This window comes from Lepisosteus oculatus, chromosome 6, assembly GCF_040954835.1.
Source record: "Lepisosteus oculatus isolate fLepOcu1 chromosome 6, fLepOcu1.hap2, whole genome shotgun sequence".
NCBI lineage: Eukaryota > Metazoa > Chordata > Actinopteri > Semionotiformes > Lepisosteidae > Lepisosteus > Lepisosteus oculatus.
Window position 1 is genome coordinate 12666483 of NC_090701.1, and position 15037 is coordinate 12681519.

Here is a 15037-nt window from a genome sequence, read left to right on the forward strand (position 1 = left end):
GAATGTGGCTCTCAGTTTCTTACAGAAGTTGGATGATCTGAATCGAGCCTCCATGAAATCTTCTCTGCTAATAATCAAAAGCAGCCATGGTCACTGAATGTTTCCCCATGAGTCGGGAACATGTACTGTACAAGCACTGCATATTTACATAAAATACAGAGAGCATTCAGATAAACCATAACAATTACCTGGGATTACTGCCGATGTCTGGGGAGTTGGTCTCAGAAAGCCTGTAGTAGACCTTTCGCAGTTTAGAAAGTTCTTTAGAAATCACCTGTTGAGTTGCATCATCTTTCCATGTTAAACCTTGAAAACAAATGCAGGAAGGTGGTTAGACACTAGCATAAAAACACTAGAGACCTTCACTGTTACAGCTACTTATAATTCATGCTGAATGTACAAAAGTTACCAAGTTGCCACACTTTAGCTTTCATTTTAGATTAATTTATGCTATGTCTTTGAAGTTATATACTGAGAGGAATTAAAATCCCATGCTATTGAGTCCAATGCTAATTTGTTGAGTCTATCATTAGCATGTGAAACCTCAAAACTAAAGCAAATTTGCAAATGTTTTTTTGTTTGATGGCGGCATTATGATTTATTTTGTCTAGCAACTTGCAAAGATGCACAGTGGTAGAATATTTTTATCACATCATTGGTTGCTTGCAGGACACCTAACCACAGTACATTAGCAGTACCATTATCAGTGTCTTGTTAAAAAATGAGCTCCGATTCAGTAAAATGATTTCAAAATAATGGCACACAGTTGTAATGCCTGCTTATTCTTTTGTAAGCACACCTTATATTGTTACATTAATCTAGTTTTGACCCAAAACTCTAAGACTTCCCAAAAATATGAACACTTCTACATATCTTGAGTGATGGTATCAGTAATTTAGTCCATTCAGATACTTTTTTTTCCATTGCTATATTCATTTACATGACTTCCACAGGAAAATCAGATTTATAGAGTCAATAGCAACATGTCTATAATTACTTACACATACTGTATCCATAAAAAGAGTACAAAAGCATACACAGTTACACATCTTTTGTTATGCAGGTCTTTCTTCAATGACTGTATAAATCCTATGTTATACTGTATGAGACTATCACCATTTTAGAAAGAAGAGCTCTTTCAACTAAAAATCTTAAAAGTAGACAATTAGACAAAAGCGTGTCTAAGTTGGTGATTTGTAACTAAACTTTTCACCTGTAAAAATGTATTACTCTTTATCATGCTTATATTCAAAAGATGAAGGAGTTATATCCTCTAAGTGGAAAAGGGAAATGTGTACCAATGAAGGCAATACGTGGAGTTTCATTAATGAACAAAATATTCTGCAGATTGCTGAAAGCAATCAGAGGCAATTTTCTTAAACACTATCTCGATATTACTGTTCTGCTGTTCAGTCCTTATCTGTTGCAGCTTTAAAGCCTCTAAGCACATTACTATTTTTCCACTGAGTAACCCATTCCTTAATGTCTTATGGGTTACAAAAGGACTGTACTTTTCTTTAATGCTTAAGAACACTCTTAATAAAAGACCTTTGGTAAGATTACTATAGGCCTCTGCCAATTAACAGATGGCTAAGCTGAAAATCATGTAGCCCAAAAAGACGACATATAGTGGAAACCGTAAGGTACACCGTGGGGCATGTTCTGTACTCGCAAATAAGGGATAAGTGCCAATTAAAATATATTCTCCAGTCTGTAGATACAGTACTGAAATATCATATTTGTTATGAAGGTTAATGTGGAAATATTACGATAGTATGACAATTTTGAAAAAATATACTGTATATCCACAGATGCACAATTTTAAAAAGGGAAAAAATATGGATTTTTTCCCTTTTATATATAAAAGCATAACCATGAAACAAACAAAAAACATGCCAGGGTTTCAAAAAAACTTTTTTTAAGCTCAGCACGATGCACCTGCTACCATAATTTGTCTGGAATGTAGCCCACTGTCAGCATAACCAGGGCTGTCCTGCTTTTTCACTCACCTGGCCACACTAACAACACCTGGTGAAGTTGTTGGACATGAAAACTTATCAGTGAAAAGAGCAATGACAGGCACATTCTTTCAACCATTGCAGCAACACATGGTGATGTACAGTATAATACTTTGTTTTACAAAAATTTCATGGCTGTTCTTTTAATGTTTTTTTTTACTTTCTTCAAGAGCTATTTTGATTTTTAAAAACTCAAGAAATGTACCTAAACTTTCTTTTTTATATGTTTTGTAGTGTTTAAGCTTAATTTCATCCATCTATCCATGTTCTAACCACTTCATGCACATCAGAGTGGCAAGGGCAGGAGCCTGTCAAGTGCAAGGCAGGATACATCCTGGACTGGACGCCAGTCTATCAAAGGGTACTGTACACATACTGTACACAGATATGCACATACAGTACCACCAGTAATTTCTCCAGAAGCCAATTAGCATAACAGTATGTCTTTGGACTGTGGGGGGAAACACGAACATGGGGAAAAAATATCAACTCCATGCAGACAGCACTGCAAGTCCGGAACTTAACTTGGGGTTCACTTAATAAAAAATAACCCTCTTAACAACACCGCTCACCCAAAATATCCACAGAATGGAATGATATCTTTACACAACAAGGGCTTGAGCAACCCCGCACCAGTTAAACACAAGGATCATAGCTCAAAAGAAATCTTACACGACTGGGTTTAGTAGAGCCATCTGGGTAAAGCACTTTGTTCAATAGTACAGTAACTGTCCTCATACGTGATTTCAACTCTTGATCCTTTGGTTAAAAGTCTAGAGATTATTTTTTCTTCTACCATTATTATTTTTATGAACCTGGTATTTATTAGTCACTCATTCACTCTTTTGGTTTCTATCCCAATTCTGGTCAATGGTGTACCACAGCATTTGCTTTGATTGTTGGACATTATGACCTACAAACAGTTGATCACAAAACATTAAGGCGTAAAAGGGTTGTAAAATGTTTGGAAAGGACCTCATTCTTCTTATTATTCTTAACCATTCACTTATGTTATGCTAATTTGTTTTCATGGCTACGAGAGAAGGGGAGCAAGCAATGCAAATTATTCAGTCATCCAGCTCTTTCTGCCATTGAGCTGAGCCCAGAAGGCAGAGGCTAGGAACTGGACAGTGGCCAAGCTGATTTAACAGGAGAAAAATAAGACATGGCAGAACCCTGTCAACAGCCGCTGTACTCCCTTCTTTTGGGTCATCAATTAAAGAATAAATCTCAATAGTTGTCAGTCCTAAGCAAATTATCAGCCACAGGGAAATGCTAGATGAGCAGCACTGCGAACATATTTTTTGTGTCCTTCATAACAGTGACATAGTTCTCATTTGTTTGCCCTTGGAAAAATGTCCTACTTCATACGGTGCTGTATGTATTTACAATTTCATTTCAGGACTAAACTGTTCTGGACGAAGCAGCTTGAAACACTGTTGTGCTAAATAAATCTGAACTGCTACATTCAGTATCCTCTAATTCCTACAGAACATAATCGTGAAGTAGACTAATGTCTGAAGTATTCAATGTAATAAACTGTCCTAAAATTATCTAAAAGCACTAGCTCCATGGATGAGCAGTATTATTGACATTTAGGATTTAGTTTCACAAACTACGGGAAAACGGATTCAAGACTGAAGTTTCCTGAACTGGCCTTCTAACTAGTGTGTTCTCATAAATAAGAAATCTATTTTGAATTGTAGCAACAGTGAAAGCAAGGAGCGGAGTTAAATAAAATACATCTGTGTATGACAATTAAATTTGTTCTTGACTCTGGAGCTTAATATTGTTATTCATCCACTGTATGCATTTCTAAATTCACCGTCATGATTTATCAGAGTTTTGCATTTAACATTACAAGAAAAAGTTCTCTCAACCAACAAAAGTAAATTACAATATCTAAAGTCAAAATGAACTAAAATAAGGGGGAAAAAATGATACTGTATACATGTTTAGAACAATGAATAAAAACATAAATTACTGGGCAAAATTAATGGCGTACAGCTAATACTTTAACATCTGGTCTTTAACAATTAAATCAATGGAAAACAAAGTAACTGTGGTTGATTATCCCTTGAAGATAATGTTTAATAGACAAAGGTCAATCGTGCTGTAACAGAAGGCACATGATACAAGGTTTGAATAATTGTCACCATAGCCAAGCTCTTCAAAGAACGTTTTGCATTTTTACTGTACAGTGTTGATGAAAAAATGCCCAGTCTCTCCATTCCAGCTTTTCAGTGGTAGGATGTCGGAGGAAACATCACTCACAACCGTACAGTATGTCCTAGCACTAAAGTAATTAATATCATCCATGATATAGCTTTAAATTCCTTCAACAGCCATCACAAGACAATGCCTATAGTAAAATGCTTTTGTTAATTGGTGGCTTACCATGACCATTATGTGTTTGAAAACAAAGAGACATTTCCATCAGCCTGCTATTTTCCATAGTGGAAAGGGCTTTCTAAATATTCAAAGCCCATTAGAATCCGTCTCGCATCATGTTGTTTTATCCTTGTTTTGAAATGCAGATGCACTTCCCATAAGTTTTGCCTTTCAATTGATGTTAAAGGAAACCAGGAAAAAAAAAATTAAACACAGTTTTCAACCTAATTAACAAAGCTGGTAAAGTGCCTGTTTGACATTTTGGTGCATTACAAAACAAAAACATTGTCAATTAAATTATATTTCTGCTTTAGCAGCATATTCTATTGCTCCAAAAGCCCCAATGAGCAAGAAGTACCAGAAATGTTAAATACATGCAAATATTACTGTATATGCAATGAGTTCAAATGAATGGACCAGAAACAGGACACTGTTTGTAAAGGTACTGTAGATCTCTGATTTATAGTATGATCTTGACACCACTGCTGACTAGCTGAAATATCCATGATATGTTTGTAGAATTGTAGGAATAAAATGAGAAAAAAAAAACAATTTCCCCATGCTGTGATATCATAATTGGAAGCAGGAAAGAATTTCAGACACAGTCTTGGTAAACCTGTACTAATATCTGAGGCCTGGAACATTAAACAGTTTTGAATTCTCCTTTGGAAAAATTGTTTATTAAGTCAAAGGACTCTTGCACATTTTCAAGGTCTTTCTTCGAACACAGCTACTATTATTTGAATTGCAAGTAGAATTGCAAGTGTTATCTTTTCTTCCAGATCCCACAGCTAAGTTACTAAGTGGTACAGGATGCAAGCTTTTTGAATTGCTTGTACCCTAGTAGAAAAGATGAAATTTGTGTCTACAGAGATTCACTTTTTTCACAAACACAAACCACAAACAGCAAGGATAAGGCATCAGGCAAGGAATGAGGTACCTTTCTCTATTAACCTGGCCAGAAAGTATGTCAGACTTGGATTAATCCCAAATTAATCTGATCGTTGATTAAGAGCACACCAAGCTCTGGAGAAATATCAGGCACAACTAACAAAAGCGATAAAACTCAAATCAAATCATGGATCACAATCAGCAATACAAAATGGAGGGCCTTCACTAGTGGGGTAGCACAAAAGTAGAACTGACAGCAATCACAAATTCTTTAGACTTTCTCATAAAGCGTTCTCAAGCTGCCGTTCTCCTTTGATGGCCTTCACAAAGTGCACTTTCACAAGGACAGCAGTATTTAAGCAGAGGATTAATGGGGTAATTCTAATAGAACAACTTTCTCTTTTCAGCACCTATCAAATCATTTATCAGTCAACTCAAACATAGCACAACAGAACAGATACTGGCTCTCACCACCTTGAATGAAAGGAGGACTACACACCTTCAACACAGCCAGACCAGAAGTTAGCGCTTGACTCGGGGACTTTGCATTCTCTAAATAAACCAATTCCAACCTGCAGTTTGCTTATCAATAAAGCTCTCTCCTTATCTTCAGACAGATAATGGGGCTTTTATGTTTAGATATTGTACGAAATATGATACAGTTTGGGTTAGTTTAAATATTATCGCAATCCATCATGGCTGCAGATCTACATTTATTCAACCAATAATTGTGCTTATACTACACCTAGTAGTAAGACAAAAAGCAAAACTGGTGTCTGTGGACACCTGTTTAACATGCAAAACAGAAAAACCTCAATAGCTTTCTTGACGGGGTTTATTCAGTACATAGTGATACAAATTAAGTGAACAGAACTCTGCCAGTTAATGTACATAAAGAAGAACATAAGAAAGGCTGCCACGAAACGAAAAGCCCAATCTTTGGATTTGCTGTGCAAATTGTTTGTTGTGAGCTGTACACTTACAGTACGAGGATGCGTGGTCCTGAAGAATGCCCTATAATTCTAAAATGGAGTTGAAACTGTATGTGATGAGTGTTAGCTGCTGAGGATCTTTTTGACTCTGTGATTGTTGCATAACAATGCAAATGGATTAGAACAAGTAACTGCATTCCAATTCCATAATACAAAAGGTATTAAAACTGTGGTATACAGCTGCTACTGCTTAGGAGCGTGAATGTAACACATTTAATATTTTAGATATACTCAGTAACTCACCGTAAATTAGACATATTAAATCAAACAGACAGCAATACTTTTTTCACACCCATTTCAAATTGATTCATCTTCTCTGTCATTACAGAGAAACTGCTGTCTCTCTCAATGAAGGTTTTTACACACATTCCATGTCATAATAATGTCAATAAGTGTCACTGTGACACAAGCAAAGAAACTATTTTATATTTTTCACTATTTTTATATAGATTTATATGACCTTTCATGTTTGCAGTAACACTGTAGTTAAGGGGTTCACCATGTCCTTTTACATACTGTATGCATATGAAAAATGCTGTCAGTTATGCATTAATACAGCATTTACATTTGAGAGCACTCTGACGTTGATTAATAAACATGAAATTAATCATTGATAGTGGTTAGCTCTTGATACATTTGAGGTTTTATTAATACTGTACAGTATTAGTAATACTGTAAAATAAAGAAGATAGTATACTGTAGGTAATAAAGCACTTAGAAATGCAATCTGAACCATCTAAAATGCAAAGGAAATCATTAATCTTGCATACAGTACAAACAAGGCTTTATTAATGTGTTATATCAAGGCCCCTACCTCCCGTGTCAGAAGGCTGGAGACAGCTTTCAGATCCAGAACTGAGACAGGAGAATTATATCAAAATCTGGAACTGCCAGCAAAAAGTGCCCAGCGAGCGAGTCAGCACGGCTCCATGGAAGAAGACCAAATCAAATCATATCCACGTTTACCATTTCCAAAGAAGGTTATTATATGAAGGAAATTACAACTAAAGTTGATTCTTCATAAACTGGATTGGAGTTCTGGGGAAGAGGCCACAATACAGACACCAGCAGCTCCAATGTCTTTTGCTCAGATTAGTTAAACTGAGCAAGAAAAAGGCTGTACTGTACTGAAAGAGCAAAACAAGATGGGCACTATCAGATGGCCATTTTGTGGCAGTGAGAACTTCTCTAACTTTCCGTATCTTTGTCACACTCACTGCTTCACATTACACAGTTCATATACAGTACAGTAGTGTACATCACCTGGGCCCATGTTATCCTACATACATCTGGGCTCAATTACGACGCTGGGGGGGAGCCACTGTGGCTCAGTGACAGCTTTTAGCCAAAAATAAAAAAGCCAAAACAACTACCTCCAATGGAAGCCACCAGGTACAGTACATCTCAACGTGTATCTTCCTTTGACGTTCACAGACTCTCTCACAGGGATGTGTAAGTGAAAACTGTAAGTATACTGTGCATCAGGAATGTTCTGACAAGAAATGTGTTGATTATCATTGCATGACTCGTATTTGTTTTTAATCGTCATTTAGGAAAGTTAATAAATATAGTGATGAATCAATGCCTCATGCTCAGTCTTCATAAAGATGCTCAGGATTCATTGCAATGTTGCCTGCAACTGAATATATTGTGGTTTTAGAATTAGAATATTTTATTCATTTCTTTTCAACTTTCTACCAACACTGTAAAATGAAATTGGGGGTACTGGCACTCAAGAATGATTCCTCATTCAGATAATTGCCTGAATGTGTTTTTTTGTCCCCAGCATACACTTGCACTGGCCTTAACTACAGATGAAACCTCAGTGATATGGATAAAAACTGGGTTATAAACTTCTCATGGAATCTGTTTTACTACGTTTCTGAGGAAATCTTTTAACAAAATCTGTAAATAAAGATCATGGAGTTTCAGTTACAGAATCTGGGATTTTGGTATACCAGGTTATGCATATTTTTGTTTTACAAAACAAACAGCTTAGCATTCCCTACAAAAATAACACAGATGTACCAGGCACAACATCTACTGTAGAAGAGTGGGCAGAGTCTCTTTTAATCTGATTAGCCTTCTGGTATACAAATGAGGTACTGGCGCTGTTGTTAGAGTTGATATTTCAGCTTTGCAAAGTACCCTCCACTTGTGCTTAAGCTAATAAGAAAGTCTGCATACAAAAAAATGCACAATTTATGAATCATCCTGCATTTTCCTTGTGGTAGCATTTTCAGAAAAAGAACAAAAGAGGAAGTAATTGAGAAACATTGCAATGCTCGACATCTTGCTAATGAGTGGTTTTGTGAATCACACCTGAATATAAGATGGGCAGAAAAATGAGACGCTGATCAGGTCATTGAAAATGAGAGGTTGACAGGTAGCAATCATCAGAAAAAGTACAATTCTGAAATGATGTCTGAAACATGAATAGTTTTTTATGTAGCATCTGATTACTGAACTTTTTTTGTCACTAAATACTAAAAAAGAATCAAATCTAGGATTCAGACAAGATAATGCCTGTAAAAGAAAAGCATTCATTTGAGCTAACACTGTAGCAATTAGTAAGGAAGAAACAACTACTGTATAGTCCTAAAAATCTGAAAGTGACAAAACCTCTAGATTATCTTTTGCTTCAATACTGGAGATCCAAGAACATGTTTGGGTTTCTATTGTATTTTATTTGCAGTCCCTGAGTGCCTATAATGAAGGCTGACATTCTGCAAAAATAATAAGTAGAACAATTCCCTAGGCTGCCCATTATATTTAATGCATTTCCAGCATCTTCTGTCTATCATTTAATTGTATCTTATTGCTCTCTCACAAAACCGCTTCACGTGGCAAAAAAAGGGAGGAAAAAAAAAACCTTGGCCACACAAATATAGTAAATGAATGTGGATGGAAGGTGCTGGTGTGCAATTCTATGTCACGTAACTATTAAGGAAAAATCCACATCTCAAAATCAATTTCGGAGGCGCTATCTATTAAGAGTCTGAAGCAGCAGTCTGGCTAGCACAACTCAAAACATTAAAGGGGGAAAACGATTACAGGCACTATAATAGATTGAACTGGCTAAAAAGCAACCCGTTCTGTGTGTCTCACAGACTGATGCCTTTCAAGTACATGAGGGTTGGATAAAGGGCACTTTGCCACAGAGGACCAGCAGCTGCATGACGTCACCAATGCTGTCCACTTGTCAGCATTGAAGGCGAATGCTCTTAAAAACCTTTATTTTTCATTTCCAGTTGTTCAAATCTCTTTCTAATGCTAGAAGGGGTAAACATCCAGACTGCTTTACTGAAAATTACTGAGTAACACTGTTAAAAAAAAAAATGAACCTCCTTCCCTTCCACCACAAGATGCTGAGGCTCAAATTTACACAGGCTGTCCATTCTGATGTTGTGTGGGTGTTTTTTAAGTTGTCTTTCCAGTGCATTAGCTAACACCACTTACCTTTTAAACCAAACAGGGAACAGTCTTTCTGGAGAAGAAAAAAATACTATAAAAAGTAGAATTTAAAAACACATGAAAGTCCACAGGAAACATATCTCCGTCATCAGAAAGCTATTCATAGTATGGGTAACTGCAACCTTTGTCTTCCTACAAATGTAACTCAAAACACAGAGTTACTCCGCGGACAGGATGCCAGGCCATCAAAGGGCACTTACAAATGAATTTAGAGACATGAATTAATCCTAGTCAGCATGTCCTTGGAAATTGGGATATACGGTAAAATCATGCAGAAGAAACCTGTGCAGACATAAGGAAAGCATGTAGACACCTCATTGAAGGTGGCCTAAGCTGGAATCGATATCAATCAGGACGTAGCATCTGTAACTGCCATGTCACTGTGATACCCCTAAAAGAAATATATTATTATGAATCAGCATACTAATAACATTCAAATACTGAAAGGGTTACTGTATATCTAATGAACTGTACTGTACACATTTGCCAACACTTCTATATTATGGCAACTGTAAATGTAAAGTAAAGCAGTTGTAAGATATATGATAAGCATTTTAATGACTGTATGTTTTACTAAAAAACTACTCAATCTACTTACTAAAAAATGCTGTAAATTTTTAAGACTTTTAATTAAAGTATGCCATGGAGGAAATGACTCGCTTGTAAAACTATACTGTAGCTTTTTTTCAAATTTTACATGCTTCATTTTCCTGTGAAACTGACTATTCTAATTCAGTCCAGCTACCACACACACACATACATTAGACCTAGTCTATGGACAAAGAGTTTCTCAGGCCCTTTTTTAAAGCACGGAATACTTTTAAAAGTCTTTTCAGAAGATGATGGCATATTTCTCACTTCAACTATGTCTCAAGAAACAGATAAGACAAACTAATACATATACATCTTTCCATTGTTTTTTTATCTTAAGAGAAAAGGCTTTGACCAGATTTTCAAGCCAAGTGTAATTTGCAATTTAAATTAAAAAAAAATCCCTCAGGAAAATGTCTGAGTCACAGATAAGCCCAATTTAACCATGGAAGCATGTTGAATACATCGGTTTGAATAAGTTAATTTTATTACTGGTGAAGAAGGTTAATAGCCCCCAGTACAGCACTGCCAAACCATTACCCATTACCTTCTGTATACAAGAAATCCTAGAGTTTATTCAATACAATGATACCCTCTGAGCTCTCATGAAAAACACCCAAATCAATTAAGTAGTCCTGAAAGACAGCAGTATGTATAGAAGTTCCATTTTAACTTCTAAAAGGAACCACTGGGGTGGTGGAAGGCTGTAATTCTCCTCTACTTAAGTGCAAGATCTTCCATGCATATAGAAAAATGCAAACAAGAGGAGGCTATTTGGCCTATCACTCACTGGCCCTTATTTTCCTTCTCAATAAACTGTGTGCAAACTGCCCACTCCACAGGAAATAAATGAGCTTGGCATTTTGCCCACAGTCAGCCCTCAGGGAAAATCACACTCATTCACTGTTTCTAAGCAACTCCCAGATCCTATTACTTTAAGTCCTTGAAAGATCTTAGAAAATATGCAGTAGCCACAACACGTGTTGCCAACGTATAGTGCTCTATCCATGTTTTTTTTTTCTTGTCCAATTCAAATTGATTTACAAACACAGAGTCTTTATATGAAGTCAAAAATCAATCAGCAGAGCATACTGTACCGAGGTTCACCATAAGTAAATAATTGCCCATGTTTGGAAAGGACATCTATTTATTCCCGAACCACAGAGACGAAGAGGGAAAGCATGACCGATATTAAATTTAAGTGATGCCACTTTGTGCTAAATGAAACTCCATAGCATGGAGTTTCTGCTTTGCACCCAAAAAAAGAACACTGGCTTCACTAGGCAAATAAAAGCACATGTGCACAATATGTTTTGCCAGTGCAAAGTGCCGGTGCCAATGCAATATATGATATACACATATATATGGTAATAATATTTGTTGAATAAAAAAATGTACTTTCCTAACATACAGTAGGTTAGCTGTCTGTTTATTTAATGACAAATACAGTATATAAGCAAAGGAAGCCACCAACTGATGAATACAACAGATACTATGGATATGATGACTGCTACTTCTAAATCTTTGGAAAATCCTTTCTACACTGCAAAGGCCATGGGGTCAAACATCTAATCTATACTTCATAGACATTCAAAAGTTTATTTTGCAATTGTTGGACATTTTTCAATTGGCATTTGGACATGAACATCTCTACAGTATATGTAGAAATTTAAGAAGCCTTCCATATTATTCTGCTGGCTGCTGCTTATCTTTGTCAATTGCAGTGTTCACTTCCAATATACAGTATCAGATCACAGGAAGAAAAATACTACAAACCTCCTACTGAATCAGCAACCGTGAGTCCTTAATACCATTAAACCCCTCTTGGATCACTCATCTGAAATCTCCGAATCCCAGCACTAACTGTCTTCAAGAAGCCGTTCTTCTGGAAGAGTGGGCACATTTCTTTCCAGATGTGCTCTGTTAACTTGTGGTGCACAGAGCAATTGAGGCTGATTGGTGGCCACTGACTTTTCCTTCAAGGTACTGGGCAGCAGCGATCCATGCAGAGCTAGTCAACAACCAGAAATCCTGACATGATGAATCACTGTCAGCAGCATTACCACTTTCTAGCATGATATTATCAGATCTCAGAATATAAGCAATGTTGATTCTGGTAACTAATGGAAGAAAAAACTTCCAAGGAATATCAGCTTTATACTCTTACTAATATAGGTTGACCAGTAGTTAGCACTCTTCCTTCTGACCATGCCCTAGAATGGTGAACAGAGACACTCGACTGTAAAAGGTGCTGTCCTTCAGATGAGAGTTTAAACTGACGTCCTGACTAACGTTCCCATTGCACTGTTCATTAGACTAGGGGTATAACCTACAGTAGTTGTCTTGGGTAAATTGCACAATGCAAGCTTCTACTAATAATAATAAATTCATGTGTCACCCACACTGGTGCTGTACTTAAATGGTAAACAAGGTAAACTGTTATTATTGTACTTTAGTAGTTATACAGTGTGCAGCAATTGACATTAAAAGTTCTGTATTTTGCTCTGATTTTATTTCCGATCTGTGGACAGTGGTTTTGGAGAATTTTGAAGCTAAGACAGTAAAAACAAAAACCACTCACTACACAAACACAGTCAAATCACTAAATTCCAAGTTGGTTTCTTCTGTATTTCTGATTTGCATCTTGCAGGTAGACCACAGCAGACACTAATGATTTCTTTTATCACATTATATATTAAACAGCCTTCAGATTCTGGCACAAGAGAACACTGAACCAAAGGAATGTTTGCACGAATGCACAGAGAAAACATTCTTTATCATCAGTCAACAGCAGTGTGATCCCTAATGTACTGACTTTCAGAAACTGTTATGATTTACCCCCAAATGCATATATAAGGACTACAGGAATCTAATACTGTGAGAAAGCTGTATGAGTAAACTTAACACAATTATGTATAGCTGTAAGGATTAATTGATCTAATTTCCTTGTAAATCAGCCTATTTTAAATAGCTCTGTAACACTGTGATGAAACCATTACTTTAAGCTGATTCTGAGGATGTTTTATGAAAAAAAAAGATTACACCACCCCTTTTAGGTTACAAACAGGTAATTGAAGAGATTGAATTGAAGTGACTGAAGAGAGACGAGCAGTGACAAAGGTCACCTTAGAAAAACCTTTACACCAACAACGGGCCTATGCAGGGATAACCCCCTCATACAGATATACTTGGGGTGAGAGTGCATTGAAAGATAACGTGAGGGATGGTTTACTGGTGAACACTGGATGCCACAATCCCCACCACTTCGCAACAAGATTCCAGTTCAATAAGGAAGAACCCCCAGCGCCATCTTGTGCCTTGAACGTCCCTTACAACCTGCCAAGCTTCCCATTGCTCTGCGTCCCAATTGCTAATTATTCCCCTTGAAAAAAACAGCTTCTAAAATGGATTGCCTTTAAACGTGCAAGAGGAAGACAGTTCTGAATGAAAAAAAATAACAGGTTGCAGTAATAAATGCTAAAGATCCTTAGACGGTGTAATATTAATAGAAGAAAAAGATGATTAAGAAGAAAATACTGCCTGCCTTTCCCCTAGTTTAGCCTAAATGCATTTAAGGACAAATTATATTTGTATATGACTATCATAACACATTGTATTAGACCTTAATAATTTCCAGTATTCGTCAGGCCAATTGCAAAGACAGTTGATACAGATGGTTGGTTTCTGAAGGCAAACAGAATAGGACCGACAAGGACATATTTTTTCTAACATCAACCCTATAGAGAGATCTTAAAATACCTTTAACCAGCGAGTGCAACAAGCAGAGGCTCCTTAACACCAGAGGAAAAACTCTGCACATTAAACAGGTAGACATTTTAGGAGTGTTTTATCCAATTCTTTTTTTAAGATTAAGTGGGGAAATGTTGAGTGCTAAAATAAAGCATGGTTCTACAGGTACATTGTATTCCCTAGGCATTCGCTATGGTTATATAAGTAAAAAAATGTAATTTTTCATCTCATATTTTGACCACTTTCAAAAAGAAACTGGTCTCAATTTAGGGATGTGGTGCATTTTTCTAGAATGTCCTTTATCCTTATTCTGTGACATTAATAAAATAAATACAGCAACTGCAATTAGACATCTGTGCTGTTTGTATCCCAAATACACTGATTAATGCTTACAAAGTTGTAGAGAACAAGGACACAGAAACAGAAAAGCCACAAAATTATTTCAGAAAGGATCAAAGGACATATAAGATGAGCACTGTGCTTCTAATACAGGCATAGTGAATGAAAGAAGCCAGATCAAAAGAGAGAACAAATAACCTGAATCATTTATTCTGAAAAAAAAAGTGAGCGAAAAGCTGGGATGTTGATAATGGAGAGAAACGTTGCCAGTATATTACTGAAACCATGACAGGAACAACATGGGTGGAGGAGGGGTCTCCCACTACTTTTTTCTTTAAAGGCAAAGGAAACATTTTGTCCAGTGCTACAATAACTTTGTTGGCATACTGTAGCACTAGTAAGAAAGCTAAGTCTCATCCTAATATGAATAACAATATAAAAAGTCTGGTTTCTTTACTCCTAATTTCATTATGTTTATTAATATGGTACTGACTGGATAGTCAGTTCTAACAGAGCTAAATGTGCTTTTAATACCTTAGCAACACATATCTGGTCAGTGATCTCTGGGGTAGCTCCATAATACATCCTAAT

The 15037-nt window shown here is 36.5% G+C and overlaps 1 protein-coding gene across 2 annotated transcripts in view; it reads right to left on the minus strand.

The window, feature by feature from the left end:
• ptprn2 (protein tyrosine phosphatase receptor type N2) overlaps nt 1–15037 on the minus strand; it is a 317622-nt gene that overhangs the window by 221308 nt on the left and 81277 nt on the right. For both annotated transcript variants that reach the window (XM_015354876.2, XM_015354875.2), the window contains exon 4: nt 189–306. In XM_015354876.2, coding sequence (XP_015210362.2) covers nt 189–306 — 118 coding nt within the window. The remainder of the gene's footprint in view (nt 1–188; nt 307–15037) is intronic.